Source organism: Aythya marila (genome assembly GCF_965140915.1).
Source record: "Aythya marila genome assembly, chromosome: 23".
NCBI classification, from domain to species: domain Eukaryota; kingdom Metazoa; phylum Chordata; class Aves; order Anseriformes; family Anatidae; genus Aythya; species Aythya marila.
The window spans coordinates 61,181-76,369 of NC_139064.1; the positions used below are offsets into that span (position 1 = coordinate 61,181).

Sequence of the window (15,189 nt, forward strand, 5' to 3'; positions counted from 1 at the left end):
GTAGATTATATTACTGGGGGACTGAAATTTGTCTTGGTCAGGAAAATATTATTTTTCAAGTGTTCTTTATTGGATTATTCTAGTGTCAGGGAGACAGATAAATCATAAGGAGTGAGAACTAGCAAGAAATTCATGAGATGGGAATCCTGTGACTGCATGGGGAGGGCAGATTGCTGCCGACTTCCCTTTTTAGGGTGCACAAGAAGTTAGTCTACAGAGAGTCCAACCAAACTGAGTGCTAAATGCCAGGTCTGCATTCATCATGCAGACCATGCTGGAGCACGACTGCCCCTCTGTAAACTGGGGAGGAAAGAACGTTGTGGGGGCTTGTTCAGAAACACAACAGCAAGTGCTATTTCCTCTCTTACCTGGTGCCAGGGATGGTCTCTTGGTACGTTTTATTCTTTCCTAGAGTGCATATCCTGCTTTGTTTCTGTTCTTAGTGGTTCCTCATCCTTTCATGGCCCAGACCCCACCTCCCTGTTCTGCCCCCACGCTCCATTCTCTACAGAACCTGCACATCCCTCCTGGGCTTAACACCGCCAGCCAGCAAGGGGAACACAGACGGGGCATGAAACTTGAGCTTCACGCCAGCCACAGGTCTCCTCTGATTGTGCTGCCTGGCCATGTAAATACTCATCCCCTCCTCCACACTGTCTCAGTCTCATTTTTAGCTAGCAAAGGTGTTGTTTTAGCTCAAGTTGTAGAGCCTTACACTTCTTGTTCTCGAGGGCAGCAGATCTTTCCCTGGTCTAAGCTAGTAGTAACCTGTGTGTTAATAATGGGCGTAAAGTACAATTTTACACACAATGCTAGCCCAGTTCAGAGTGGTTTTACCCATATGCCACCCAGCTGTGGGAATAAAAGCCCCTCTCCTACCATAAAAACCATATAAACTGACGTTCACTCTCATGCCCAGGCTTAATTTCACCCAGTGAGGTATTGCAGGAATTGCCTCACTAACTCGGTGCCTGTTGTTCTTTTGATAGAGCATCTTTTCTGGCCAGGGGGCTCTTTGGGTGGCTAGCTACCTCGGAATACAAGGACGTATTTTCCAAATCTGTTTATAAGAAATTCACATACATGAGCGAGTAAGTAAATAGCAAGCTCCTATGTGTTTGTGCAGAGCTCAGCCCTGAACACGCTTAGAACCTGGAGGCTAAGTATAGTGCCAGTTTCTCTGGGGATATTGATTGTATGTCTCTGTCTTGCACGTTTGGTAAATAATCCATGCCTGGAAAGTTTTCCAGCAGCCACGATGCGACAGGCAAGTTTCTTGCTTCTTTGCACTCTTCCCTCTCCATCCATCCTGCTGGTTAGGAGCCTTATTATGTCATGACCAGGGATGGAGAATGCAGTGCAGTTGTCCCTTCTGCAGCTAATGCCTGTTCTGCTTCACAGATCACTTCTTAGACTGATGCTTTCTCCATGATGAACATAATCACGGATTGCTAACGGGCCCCAGTAAACTGCAAGTTCAGGACAGTGTATTTCCTTCCCTTTCAGAGTCCCTGTGCCAAAACAGGTTGCAGAGAATGTCATCTACAGACGTCTAAAGAGGGATGAGTTTTGTTTAATATTGAAATGCAGTGAACTCCCCTGAGGCATCACACAGCTCCCGTCCCCCTCTCATTAACAGCCTATCCTGCCTCAAAGGTGTTTCCCTGCTGTTTATAGAGACTTACATTGCTCTGAGACAGCTAAATAATTCAATCCCACAGCTGGATGGTGTCATGGGAATGTATGGCTGCTAAAAGCTGCAGTTTATAATGCAAGGAAACCCCAGGAGGCAGGGGCTCCTCTGCGGTCACCGTGTCATTGTGGCCTCAGCTTGCTCTTGCTCATTGAGGCAATGTTTGTTTGAGATACCTGCTCACACTCCTGCAGTTCATTAAGACAGATGGGGCAAGCAGAAATGTGTCAGAAACGGGCCTGACAGCTCCAAGATGTTAATGTGGCTGTATTTTAACAATTACCTGCCTTCTCTTTTTGAAGCTGGAAGGTCATTTCCTCTGGTGGATTTAGTCAGAAGCTGCTTGTGTGCCAGGAGTCATTTGAAACAGGAATCTGTGCCCCCCAGTCTGCACTGAGCACCAGGCCTAGGTCTGGCTCAGTTTCCCAGAGCCCAGGCAAGAGGTTAATTTGAGCTCAGGGTTTCCCACCAGCAGCAAAGTGAAGTACAAGGTTGGCTCTGTCTACGTGGGAAATGCCTGCACATCTTGCGCCAGGAGGACCGCCGGTCGCCAGCAGTATGAGCGCAGGAGGCGATGCAGTGTGAGCAAGGGTCTGTGCTCGCTCCCAGGTAGGCTGCACAGGGCCTGAGTGCTCACTAAGCGGTGGGTTTGCAGCTCAGTGTCCCCTGCAGTGGGTATTCCCTGCATTTCCTGCACACACAGCCTCTCTCCTCGCTGTTCAGCTCACTTGAGGTCATTAGGTAGTGTCCTGTCTGTGAGACCGGAATCCTTGCTGTGAGAAGTGACCTGGGCTTTGCTTTGCTTTCCTGGTTGAAGTAATTTTCTGGCACTCTAGAGTGGCTGCTGTCTTGTTCTGGCAGCCATTCTGTTCTCCTTGGTGTAACATGCTTGATCTCTGTTAAAAATGGCTCTGCTACTGGGATCCTAGCAGTAGAAACTTGCACTCACCCTCTCCTTGCAATGACTGCTATTTTTAGCTAATAGGATTCGCTATGAAGAGACTCCTGTTTCACTCATCCAGGTTGTCTCCAACAGGACTGCCAACAAGGGAAACATTTTTATCACAGTTAGGGCTTGAGCAGTTAGGGTTCGGTCCCTGCCTGAGGTTCACTGTATGTTTAAGCCAGGTTGTGCTTTGGTTGTTTGGTTTTAGTGCCTTTTATCCTGGACCAGGAATCCTCAGTGTGTGCCTCTTCCCCTTCTCTGTATGAAGGGTTCCTGCCTGCAAAAAGCACCGCTCGGTCACGCTGCGTGCCCAGTCTCTTCACCAAGCTCCTTTCCCCTGTCTGTACAGGGCTAGTGACTGCACACAGCTAAAGAAGGAACAAAGCTCCTTTTTCTCTCCTGAAGAATCAGGGGATGTCTCAGTGTAGCTTGTTTTGACAAACCTTAGGCTTTATTTGGGTGCAGTGGAACCATTTGATAATTCCGGGTGAATCATGTGCTCCGTGGTACTGGCAGTTTACAGTAAAAGATCTCATGTGGCTCAGCTCTTTGCATGTCTGCCTGGTTGGAAACACTGCTTAAATAGAAAATCGCCTCAAAACACCATATTGGGGAAAATAGAGAGGCACTAAAACATCCTGCAAAAGTGCCAGAAATGATCCCTAAAGCAGCAGTGTGGCTTTGAATGGCAGTGCCATTCTGAGCTGTGGGTGTCTGGCTGTTGATTAAGAGGAATGCATCCTAGACAGATTAAATTTACAAGGCTTCCCACCCGGTAGACATCTGGAGTAGTTGCTGCCTGCAGTGCTAGTGAATTTGTTTAAATCAATGGATACCATCTTCAGGTTTCTGAACACAAAAAGAGTGCTCAGAATGGCCACTGCGGGTGTGGACAGTACAGTGAGTAACCCCAGGATTTTTATAAACAGGAGATTGGAGTTAAAGGACGTAAAAAAACCAGATTAATTACAAGGAGAATGCTTGTGTGTGGTGTTATGGGAATGACAGGCAAAATTACTGCTTGAAGAAATCATACTCGGATGCCACTCACAGAAATACCCCCATCTGGCAGATGGGTCACAGTGAGATCGCTGCGTGACGGCAAGGATACGTCCTGGCAACAGATCAGTGGAAGGACAAGGTTGCTTACATTACGAGGGAAAATGGAGTCATCAGGTGTTTGTTCTGCACAAATTAAGTAACTCTTTGGTTCCACAGAGATAAAAAGCTGTCAGACATGCATTTCTCGCTGCTTGCCTGCCTAGGCTCAGTTTCCTAGGAGGAGCCTCAAGGTGAGTTGTTACTACTAGGTGCAACCAACTACTGAGTGTAACTGTCCTTCAGAGGGGAGCGGTGTTGCTGGCACCGGGAGCTCTTTAAAGAGATCTTCCATTTCCATCTACTAAGCAGTTTCCAAATGGATTCTAAAATGCAACATTAGCTGAATAAAACACCAGTGTATACAGGCACTCATAAGAATTGCTTCATCCTGTACTGAAAATCATGTTTCTGGAATGGAGCACAACAGCTGTGTGGCTGTGCAATAGGAAATACAGATCAAAACAGCAGAAAGAATTTAGGGTGTTAGAATGGAAATGGGCCTTGCTGTCTAACACCCAAGCTCTCCTTCTTAATGGGTGAAGGACCAGAAAAGGTCTGGAAAACTTCGCAGTCAAAAATGATGTGTCCTGATGGATCTCTGGGCTCTCTGGAAATTCTTGCTGTTGGCATTCGGGCAATGCATGAAATACAGCTTCAGCTCAAAACTTCACCATTCACAGACTGTCAGTACTTGAGCTGGCATCTGAAAGCCTGCCAGTGAGCTTCTCTCTTAATAGCCCAGTCACTTATTCCCCTCCCAGGATCAATAGGTGGTAGTTTAGTCAAGATGCCAAAGGCTGCTGTCATTTCAACCCAGCAGTACCGCCAGGATTTGAGCAAAAACTCCTGTGCTCTTCCCTCTGGAGAGGAGTTTTCAGATGGTGTTTTCTCAATTCTGACACTCCGAATGAAGGGCAGAAGCAGTTCCTGTGCAAGATCAGTGTTCAGAGAGTGGGATTTAAAACTCCTTATATTTGTTCCAAACACGTAGCATGCCAGGAATATCTCTAAAGCATTTCTAAAGATGTGGCCAATGGCTTCTGTTGCAGGCACTTGCTTTCTGAAGTATTGAGCCCAACCTGAACAGCTGATGAATGGCAGTCAGAGGCACTGGTTTCAAAAATATTGACTGAGCACAGAGATCAGAGAGCAGAAGACTGGTCTTTGTGTTCTTGAACCTGGCTCGAGAAACAGATGGCTGGTGCTTGAGGAAAATTCACTGAATTCACTGAACCAAATAAATGGTTTATGTTAAAACAAGCAAAATCCAACAGAGTGTGCCTAGAACATACTGGGGATTAAGGGCTCCGTTGGGCTGCTCCTCCCAAATGTTTGTGCTGCTGAGTGTTTGGAAGTGACCTTTGAAGTTAGGGGAAACATGCTGGCTAGAATTTCAGCAAGACTTCAGCATAATCTTTCTTTCTGGATCTCAGCAAATCTGTGAACAGCCGTTGTCCAGACGTTAGGATGTTGGAAATGTCCATGTTTTCCCTAAGATGAAGGTGAAGGGTTAAGGAGCTCCTGGTCTTTTGCAGCTCACAAGGTATTTCTGTCTCCTGGTGTGCACCAGCCTGCATGGGTGCCTCTTTTTCCGAACTGTGTGGCCATACTGAGGCGTCTTCTGTGCTTGAGACAGACTATTCATAGAAGATTTGGACAGTGCACATTGGGCCAAAAGTTATTTTGAAATAAATTAGATCTCCTGCTTTAAAGTGAGAGTTTTATGAAAAGGAGTCCTGTTGGTACACACAGTCCTTCTGGCATTACCCTGTCCATAACGAGGTGCATTTTACTGTTGGATACATCAGGGGCTCTCTCAATACATTTAACAGCCTGAATCAAGCAGTGATTTTGAGGGAAAACAAAACAAAACAAAAATCTTTGCTGGCTTTGAGAGCAGAGAGAAACATCATTTTCTTTGCTTTTAAGTTTTTATTATCTGCTTCTACAAAGGCCTTCTCAAACCAAAGCAAAAAAAAAAACTTAAACTGGAGGGGCACTGGATGGCAAATTACAGACCTCATCTAATTAAGGTAATGTCAGAAAGCTTAGAAATTATACAAGGCCTTAAAATCACATCCTGATGTAATTAGGCCACCCCTTGAGCTCTGTTGATGCAGACTTTTGGTTCAGTGCCCTAAACAGACAGGATAGTAAATGCCTTTCATTCTGGGACCAACCTCATAGCATGAGGTTTATTATTGACCTTGTTAGAGTTGGTGTTTGGGCAGCGTCCACAGGGCACAAAGGAAGAGCAGAGTAAAGATTAAGAGAGACTTTATTCTGCCAGGCAGTCCCTAAATCCAACAATAAGGATCGATTCAGATTTGTCAGCTGTGTGCAGAAAAGGTGGTGAATCCCAGCAGTTAAATGAGAATAGCAAGGACACCAAGAGCTGGCAGGAGGTTTGCAATGGAGCTGCTGCTTTTCTTCCACCTGTGGACAACTTTGCTTAATGACACTTAACTGAATTATCAGTCAGCCTGTTAGAAGAAGGGCTGACCCTGGAAGGGTGTTTTCCTCCTGAAGGCAGCATTATCACTGGCTGTCGATACAAAGCACAGAGATGTTTGCTCCTGACCTCTTCATCTCCTTTCCCATGAGCACAGTAGGGCTGAGGCACTTCTTCAGGGTCCGGGCTGGATAAGTGATCTGAAGTGGGCTCCTGCTCTGAGAAGCATATTTGCTGAAAGGCATGAGAGTGCTAACCTGTAATTTGCTAGCAGAAGTACCTGCAAGTTGTTGAATGCCTTACAGCTGGGGGTGACCTCTAGTACCTTGCTTTAAAATCTCTCCTGCTCTAAGAATTCCCCTAGGGCTTGCAGCAACGTAGATGCAAGCAGTGATCTGCCTGGGAGATGAAGCAATCCAGGCTCCAAATTCTTTCAGGTAAGGGCTCAGTGAGGTGAGGAGCTGCTCTTCCAGCTCCATGGTACAGGCAAACGTGGCCTTTTTTTGGAGTGCAAAGCTGCGTTAATATAAATAGGATTAAGCTTAACTCCGCCATAATCCTAATAACCTCTGCTCTGTATAGTAAATCGTAGACTAGGCTGATACGTTTTTCCTCTGAAAAGTCTGGTTTTAAATGAAATATTGCTGTAGGGCCAGAGCTTAGTGTCTGCTCCCTTAAGCCTGGGATATAGCTGAACAGAAGCTCAGTCCAAAATGCAGGGTAGAAGCAGAAAACTCCTGAGAGGTCAGTGGCTGAAGGAAGAATTATTCAGGGAAAGGTAAGGGACGAGCTAGGCAGAAAAATCATTTTCTCTCTGATTGCTCTTGGATGTAGCTGTCAGCCAGGCCTGACTACAACCCAGCAAGGGGAAGTTCTTGGGGTTGTAAAATCCTGTGCAGTGTGGAGCTTTGTAGGAAGCTGCATTCCACAGTTAGAGCATCCCAGGAGTTGGTGTAATGGGTTCTGCGGGACCTTTTCCCTCAACTAGCAAGGCAAAAGCTAAACAGGAGTAGCACTAAGAATGTGAGCAAGTGTCAGAGCGAGGGACCTGAACAGCTCTGGGGGACTGGGTCCAGCCACAGAGACTCACTCTGCATCCTTCACCTGGTCTGGGGTGTGCTCTGCTTGTCCTGCCTCCGGGATTAGCACCTCTTGTTGTTAATTACTCAGAATGCACAAAATATAATAGCCTGCTTTGTTGTCAGGAAGTGGTGTGAAAGCCTGGGTGGAGGAACAGGGACCACAGTCTTGGATAAAGAAAGGAGGAATGCTTTCAGTTGCGTTGCCCACCTCCTTCCTCATTCCCAGCCTCATTTTCTTCCCTCTGGGAGTCTGCAGCTCAGGAGCTCAGGCCCATGTGAGGCTGGATGGGGCACATGTTGCCTGAGCTGCAGTGCCTGCGGCAGCAAATTGCGGTGGGGCATCTGCTTTTGGCATGAGCATCTGTGTAGGCAGCTGATGAGCACAGCCTGGGGAGTATTTTGGGGGGTGGTGGAAGAGGCTCTGTAGGGTTGCTGTTCTCTTGGCACAACAGATCGTAGCAAATCTCAGTTTTGCTTATTACGTGCTGGAAGATAGCTGGATTACTTTCCAGAATTGCTTTGCAGCAACCTAAGACTCTTGGTAAAGCCGTTAGCTTTTCCAGTTTTTGGACAGAAAATCGGGAAATGCTGCTCAGTCCAACTGTCTGAACTTACGCAGGAAAATCTTATGCTTTAGTGGAAAAAAAAATTACACCGCTAACAAAATGTAAGTCTACAGCATTACAGCAGCTATGGTGTGAAATTCTCTCCGTTGTGACCATGACATCCATATTCCAGTGCCTCAAAATCTCCTTCTTAACAGGCATTGTTTAAAGTGTAAATGCACTGGGCATTAGGAGTGTGTTGTTGTTTTTTTTTTTATTTGTTCTAATAATAACAATATCATTCTTACGCTTTTAAGAAACGGAGACTAAAAGATTGCCAGAATGATTTTATTATTTTTTTTTTTTATGAGTACATGAAGAATGCTGAGAGAAGATAAAAAGAAAGCCAACTGCTTAGTGAGTGAGTTGTTTTTTTTTTCCCTTTGAGTGAAAAGGGAGGTGCCTGAATGGAAGAACCATATAGACTCATATAGAATCATGAGCTTTCTGTAGGCTGGAAGGGACTGTGCCCTTGTGGAATTACTACAGTATAACAGCCTGGTTCAGAACTTCATAAAATAATTTGAAAAATGACAGCAGGATAGTAAACAGTTTGAGGGATTATTTCCCTCAATTACATAGACTTCAGATGCAATTTTCATGCAGCCTTATTTAATACATCATTATTATTGAATCTAGGTGTTTTTGTCATGGTGCTGTGTTACTGTAAGTAAACCCACCTTTTTATTTCTACTGGAACTTGCTTAAATTAATTAAAGCTTTACTGAATATGGGTAATTGAAGGCTTGTGGCCTCTGGCTGTGGAATCGGGCTGCTGTGAGGCTGGATCTCAGTGCCCCCACCATCAGGTACATTTGAGCTGTGAGCAGCAGAGGGGCTTCTTGCAGTTTGGCAGGAGTTATCAGTGCAGTTCTGGAAATAAGAACAGCATCATGAGCTTGTACAGGAGAGAGAAGCCACGACTTGTGGACTCTTTGCAGTCCCCAGTTAGCTTAAGCAGCAAATAAAAACCTCTGAAAGAGGGCAGGCAAAACTAACATGTGTTGTTACCATTACAGGCAAAGGAGAGTGCGCAGACCCCATCCACGTGTCAGGCCAAGTCTGCTCCAGCAAGCTCTGCCACTTCTGCTTTTTTTTTTTTCCTCTTTTTTTTCCAAAAGCCATCAGGCAGGCCCCCAAGCTCGTGTCCTGCTTTCCAGCTCCGCTGAGTAAGCAGGATGGGCTGAATGTTTGTGCAGGCATCTTTCTGAACCAACAGACCGAACCGTGGCGTGGTTAATGTTGGATTTCCCATGCCAGGATAATTACGAGTGAAGCTGTGATCAGATTGTGACTTTGATGGGCCGTAAAAGCGTAAACTCTGGCATTGCTGAGATAATATGGAATGAGGTCTTAAAACCTGCTGCATGGGCAGAATAACGGGAAGCTTAGTGAAACAGCAGGTAATCCCATAAATGGATCAGTTTGTTTACCTTCCATGTGTCACTCCAGCCCTGCCCAAAGGGATTTCAGTGTCACCAAGGCTCCTGCTAGCCATTGGGGTGCTAGGGGGTGGGGTGGAAAGGAAGAAGTTGTGAATCTGCTCATTTCTGTTTAGCTGCATGTGCCAGACAGGTCCCATCACTGACCAGCATCCTGAATTTCTTCCCCTTGTGGCAGCACTCACAGCTCTGTGGGGCTACGACCTGCTGCAAGGATGATGCTCTTTGATGTTAGGTCCTGCAGGTGCTGAGTCAAGTCATTTTGAGGGGTACAGGGCCCTGTACAGAAATGGAGAGCAGTGTATTAGAAATGCCCATGCAGCTCCTAGGCAATGGAAGAAATGGGCTGTACAACAGGGTGACCCTTCCTACTCCATGGGTTATTTCAAATAAGCCATGCTGGGTGTGCAAAGGAGGCAGGCTCCTTTCTATGAAATCTGTCCCAGTTGTTTCTTGTGATAGATTGCAGTTTAATAGGAAGTAGTACCGGTTTTCTTGCTTCTGCGTTGTGGGTTTTCTGCTTTCTAGATATCTGGAGGGGAAAAAAACACAGGGGGTAGGACCCTAAATGCTGTGAGTGACCCCGTTCTGGCAATGTTGTGCTGCCTGCCTGCTCGTCCTGTCCTGGCACAGAGTGAGCTGCACCACAGTGTGCGGTGATGTCAAGTCCGTGCTCAGCAGGCTTCGGGGATGAGACCATTCCTTTGTTTTCAAAGGCAAAAGACAGTGAGATTTGCGAAGAGAGAGAGTAAAGTAAGAGCTATGCAACTTCCCCCTGAAAAGGCAATGATGTGCAAACATTTTGGTTTCTTTTCCATTTTCAGCAACAGCTACAGGCATATGTGGCCTGGGTGAATTCCCAGCTGAAGAAGAAGCCAACAATAAAGCCAGTCCAGGACTTGAGACAAGATCTCAGAGATGGAGTCATCCTTGCCTCACTTATTGAGATTGTAGGTCAGTAATGCCATATGGCACTGTTTTTCATTGTGCAGTTTTAGATCTTGTGTAAAAAGCTGGCCTTGGCTCCGACATCTGTCAGGCAGACTGGCGGACGTTAATGAGCATCAGAGCTTGGGGGAGGGCTCATGTTAAAAGAAAACAATCATAAAGCAAATCATAAAGGCAATTCTATTGGGTCCATATGTGTTAGCAGTCAGTTACAACGCAGCCACATTGCAGACCTTTTGAACTGTGTATGTGGTCTCTAAGGTAACCTGTGGCAGAGACGCCAGAACTGATCAGGGACCGTGTTAACCCCCACAAGGCTGGAATGGAGTCATGAAAGGATTTGCCATGTCGAGGAATGGTGTTAGTGCATGGCATTTATGGAAGAGTGAACTGCTTGCTGAGATACTGATATTTATAAGAAGAGAGAGCAGCAGCAGCTCTGGGGGATAATGCTGTCTGTTTCTCAGCAAAAGAGTCTAATATTTCCACACAGAAGGTCACAGTGACTCAGGAGTAATCATAAAATAATGAAGTATGCATAAAAATGCCCCTTTTCAGACAATATACTGCAAGGTCTGCCTCCAATATAGTTATTCCTAGTATTGAGTATCTTAAGCAGGACAAGAAATCATGCATGTCTCCTCACAGTCTGACAAGACATAAAGTTGACCCCCACAGCTACAGCAGTTCCTGAGGCAGCACTAAGCAGTATCCCCTCTAATAAATTTCTTTTCACTTCTTTAGCTGGTGAGAAGTTGAATGGCGTCCAGGTCAACCCTACCAGCCAGCAGGAGATGAGGGAAAATGTGGAGAAAGTCTTACAGTTCGTGGCGTCAAAAAAGATCCGCATGCATCAGACATCAGCAAAAGGTACTTGCCCCTGGCAGATGACACATATAATTCAACATGTTGAACACCCAGTTCTATTTTTGCCTCATATCAAACAGAAACAGATAATGTGTTATTTTGTGGGGAGGTTGTTTTTTCCCCTCCCTCCCCTGTGGCTTAGTAACAGGTTCTGGGTTGCGTGATACTGTATTCTCGACTGGTTTTTGTTCTTGTGCACTGTGCTGCTACCAAAGTGCCTTTTCCTCTTTCATTGAGCAATGAGAAGACCAAGTGATGGTGTAACAGGGGATACAGACTTAAAATCTCTCATTTAAAGGACATGTAAACCTGTTAATGTGGAGTGAGCCACAGGAAAAATATTTCTGGTCTGCTGGCAACCTCTGATGCTCTTTCCAATCGCCTGCAAATAGGGAGAAAACCCAATATGCAAAATCACATATTTATGGCATAGTTTAATCATGTATCACAGGGATTGGGGCGGGGGGTGGGAAGGAGGATTTGAGGTAGAAAATTGCCCCTGATCCTGTTCTGACAGGATCCTGGGAGGGGACACTGTGGCCCTTCAGATGAGAGAGGAAGGTGGGAAAATACTGAGACAGGCTGTATGGAGTGCATCACCCTTGTTAGCAGAAGAATACAAGCTCTTGGTTTAGAGGTTTTGGGAAATGCCTCGTGTGAGATAATTAAAACTGATTAATTAACATTCGGAAGGTGCTACAAACAGTTTAAGGTACCCTGTTACTAAAGAAATAGGGTACCTTATTCTCTGGTTCTCCGGTCTTTAGTTTTAAAAAAGAACTACAAATCCCGTGTGCTAATTGGAGTGGCTGCCAATACAATGGTTGCCTTCAGTCACTGCTGTAGACATCGATGGAGCTTTTGGTAATTATAGTATGCTGTCATTTAACTGGACTATTAGCTGGAAATGGCCGCAGAGGGAAGGCTCAAGTCTGTTCAAAGCACTGAAACTTGGAATCAGTTGGTGGCAGTTGGTTTGCTGCTCTGTGCAAAACGAGCAGAGCTAAGTATGAGTGCTGTAACTCAGTCCTTTTTGCATAGTCCTTATTTACTGGCACGGTCCTGCTGGGTTTAATTACATTCATGCTTGTTGGTCAGAAGCAGCTCTGGTGGGACTTGACGTTAACATTACCCTCCTTGATTTTATTTGCCTCGTGCAGATATTGTCGATGGGAACTTGAAATCTATCATGAGGCTGATCCTTGCCTTAGCTGCTCATTTCAAGCCGGGCTCGGGAAGAGCAATGAATCACAGCGCTGCTGGCGTGACGGGGAAGAGCTCGTCAGCGTTGTCTGCCAGCCACAGGCCTCGCTCAGCTGCTGCAGTGGCCCAAGGGGCGGTGGCAGCTCTGGCAGATGTTCGTCAAGATGTCTTGCAATCTGGCCGGGATGTTTTCCGGCACAGACAGAGGTAATGATTTTTTATTCCTGATTATTAGAGGTCAAGTTGTGTTGTCAGGTGGACACCGTTCCCTTTTAAGTAGATGTCTCTTTATCCCAACAGTTCCTGATGTAAGGTATTCCTATTCAGTGAACATGTAGAGAAAAATCACTTCTGCCTCACTGAAACCTAAATTGGTGGTGTCCTAACAAAAGGGACAACTGATCTATGCTGGATGCCTCATAATGAAAACTGCAGGCATCCCAGGTCCTCTATGGATTTTACGGCAAAACAACTGTTGGACCTGCGTTAGTTCACAGAAAAAGAACAGTTCTTTTTGGCTAAGCCAGAGGGAGCTCTGCTGCCTCGTTTATCCTAATTCACACTGAGGATAGTGCCCTCTTGGTGTTGTTTACTTGCAGACATTCCCATTTTGAGTGAAACAAAACAAACGTCTTAACTACAGGTGCTACTTACAGCTCTGGGAGCAGTTATTGCCAGAATTGTGGTGTTGGTTCTGTTGTACAAAGTGGTTTTCTGTGTTGCTGTTCACCCCTATGTTCCACTTACTGCTGTGTAGGCAGATGCAGTGTTGTGTGCTGTTAATCAGCTGATGCATCCTTCCATGGAAGTGGAGGAGTTGTGGTGATAATGAGGGGAAATGATCCACGTACAGAAGGAATGTGTAATTCTGAAAAGCACATTTAACACTTGCAAAAGGTGCTATGTGGATTATAATAGTAATGACAGTTAAATGGAAGCCAGATGGCTGTCTTTTGAGGGTTTCATTTACACAGCTGAAGGTCATTTGCCCATGTTAGATTGGCTCAAGGGACTACCCATGAAGTAATTTGGAAATGAGACCGAAATGGTATATTTTGTTGATAAATTAAATATTAAAGGTTTCTCTTGCAAATTCATCAGGTCAGGAGATCTTCAGCAAAGCCAGTCCTCATTCTGTGTGCAGATTCTGTTATTTTCCTTGCCTTCACAGAGCTTTTCTGTTTTTCTAGTCACAGAATAAGGGTTGAGTTTACAAGGGGACTTTGTGGTTGCTTGCATTTCCCTCACACCAAGAAGATGAGATGAAGCTCCCTGATGGGAGAACTTTCTTAATGGGAAGCTTTCTAGTGGTTCCCCCCTTCCTGCCTTCCATTCATTAGCTTTCCTCCCCTCCTCCTTGGAGACCAGAAGCATTCCTGCTCCTTCTTCACGAGCCTTCACTCATTTTGTGATATTTATCTCCAGAAACAGCAGCATGGACGAAGAGATTGAAAACCCCTACTGGAGTGTCCGGGCACTGGTGCAGCAGTACGAAGGGCAGCAGAATATTGCCTTGGAGTCCCACTCCTCCAGGTAAGGAACTTCATTGCCCAGATTTGTCCTGTTGTGTTCCTTTGTCTGGCATTCCTTAAAATGCCCTTTGTCATTGTGATCTGATTAGCTCTCAAAGAAAAGAGGATTCCCAGTGTAGAGTCTCCTGTCTGATCAGGAGAATGAAACCCTGGGAACCAGCATGGAGAAGTGGTTTACTGTCATTTTTTCCATAGATGACATTGGTCTCATCCATGATGCGATCACATAGATATGAGCTAGGAACTTCTGAGTTACAGTTGCTCCAAGTGTCCCTCCTGGAGACCAGAGGAATAGGATCAGGAAACACACAGCTAAAGGTGACAGGCACATGGAGGTGACAGGCATGTGGATTTGAACAGTAGTTACAGGAGTACACCAGTCTTTAATCCAAGCCTACAGTCTCGAGGAGATCTGTAGCTGTGTCTTCATTGCCATCGTGCCCTCATCCATCACCTTTAATTGTCTCTAGATTTACAGGTATCTCACTTAGCCTTCTATCCCCCAGACTTTCACATTAAATTGTGTAACTGAAAAATCTCCTGCATGCTGTTGTGAAGTCCCAAAAGTTAGAGCTCACTACGGTTTATGTGAGAGTTGGCTTTGCCCTTTAAAGTAGGACTTGGATCCTGAGAAGTATGTGGTCTGCGTTATAAACAGTCTGCAGCCTTGACTGCGATTCTTGACTGCCCAAGTTAAGCAAGGTCAGGCTGGGGTAAGCGGAGGGTTTCTAAAAAATGGGACCTGTAGAACCCAGGATTGGCTAGAATGGCAGGATATAACATATTTCCAGTATGAGACAGTATAACTTGCAATGAGAACCTGGGCAGTGTGTGCCAGTCACAACACGTTACAGCGGTGCCTTACAGGCTCTTCTCACTCCCCTTTGCTTTGGGGCAGAAATGAAAACTCTTGTCCCTATTTACTTGAGCAGTGAGAGGAGAAGGAGGACATGTGGCTATGTTGTTTTATTTTCATGGATATAGGAGAGAGTGTAGCTGAAGGGACAGCAGAATAAAAACTGTACTGTGGAGTAGCAGCTGATTTACTGTGGGTATATTCAGAGTAAAAGACAGCCCTTTTTCCCCGGAGAACTAGAGACTAGCTTGCAAACAAAAGACTGTATGACTGAACGTATTTGCTCTCCCTCTGGGTATGATGCTTTGTTCCATTTAAGCTCTTCTGGAACACACTTAGAGCTGCATGGGCATGGCTGCAGATCTTCGATTCGGTTTCTTAACCCCAGTGTAAGTACCAGCTCTCATTCATTGCCTCCTTGTCCTGCCTGGACCATCCCTCGAAAGTGCCTCAACGGGGCAC

At 45.6% G+C, this 15,189-nt stretch overlaps 1 protein-coding gene across 1 annotated transcript in view; it reads left to right on the forward strand.

Moving 5' to 3' along the window:
- DIXDC1 (DIX domain containing 1) overlaps positions 1–15,189 on the forward strand; it is a 36,309-nt gene that overhangs the window by 690 nt on the left and 20,430 nt on the right. The window contains exons 2-5 of the mRNA XM_082778105.1: positions 10,146–10,275; positions 11,014–11,139; positions 12,297–12,546; positions 13,765–13,872. Coding sequence (XP_082634231.1) covers positions 10,146–10,275; positions 11,014–11,139; positions 12,297–12,546; positions 13,765–13,872 — 614 coding nt within the window. The remainder of the gene's footprint in view (positions 1–10,145; positions 10,276–11,013; positions 11,140–12,296; positions 12,547–13,764; positions 13,873–15,189) is intronic.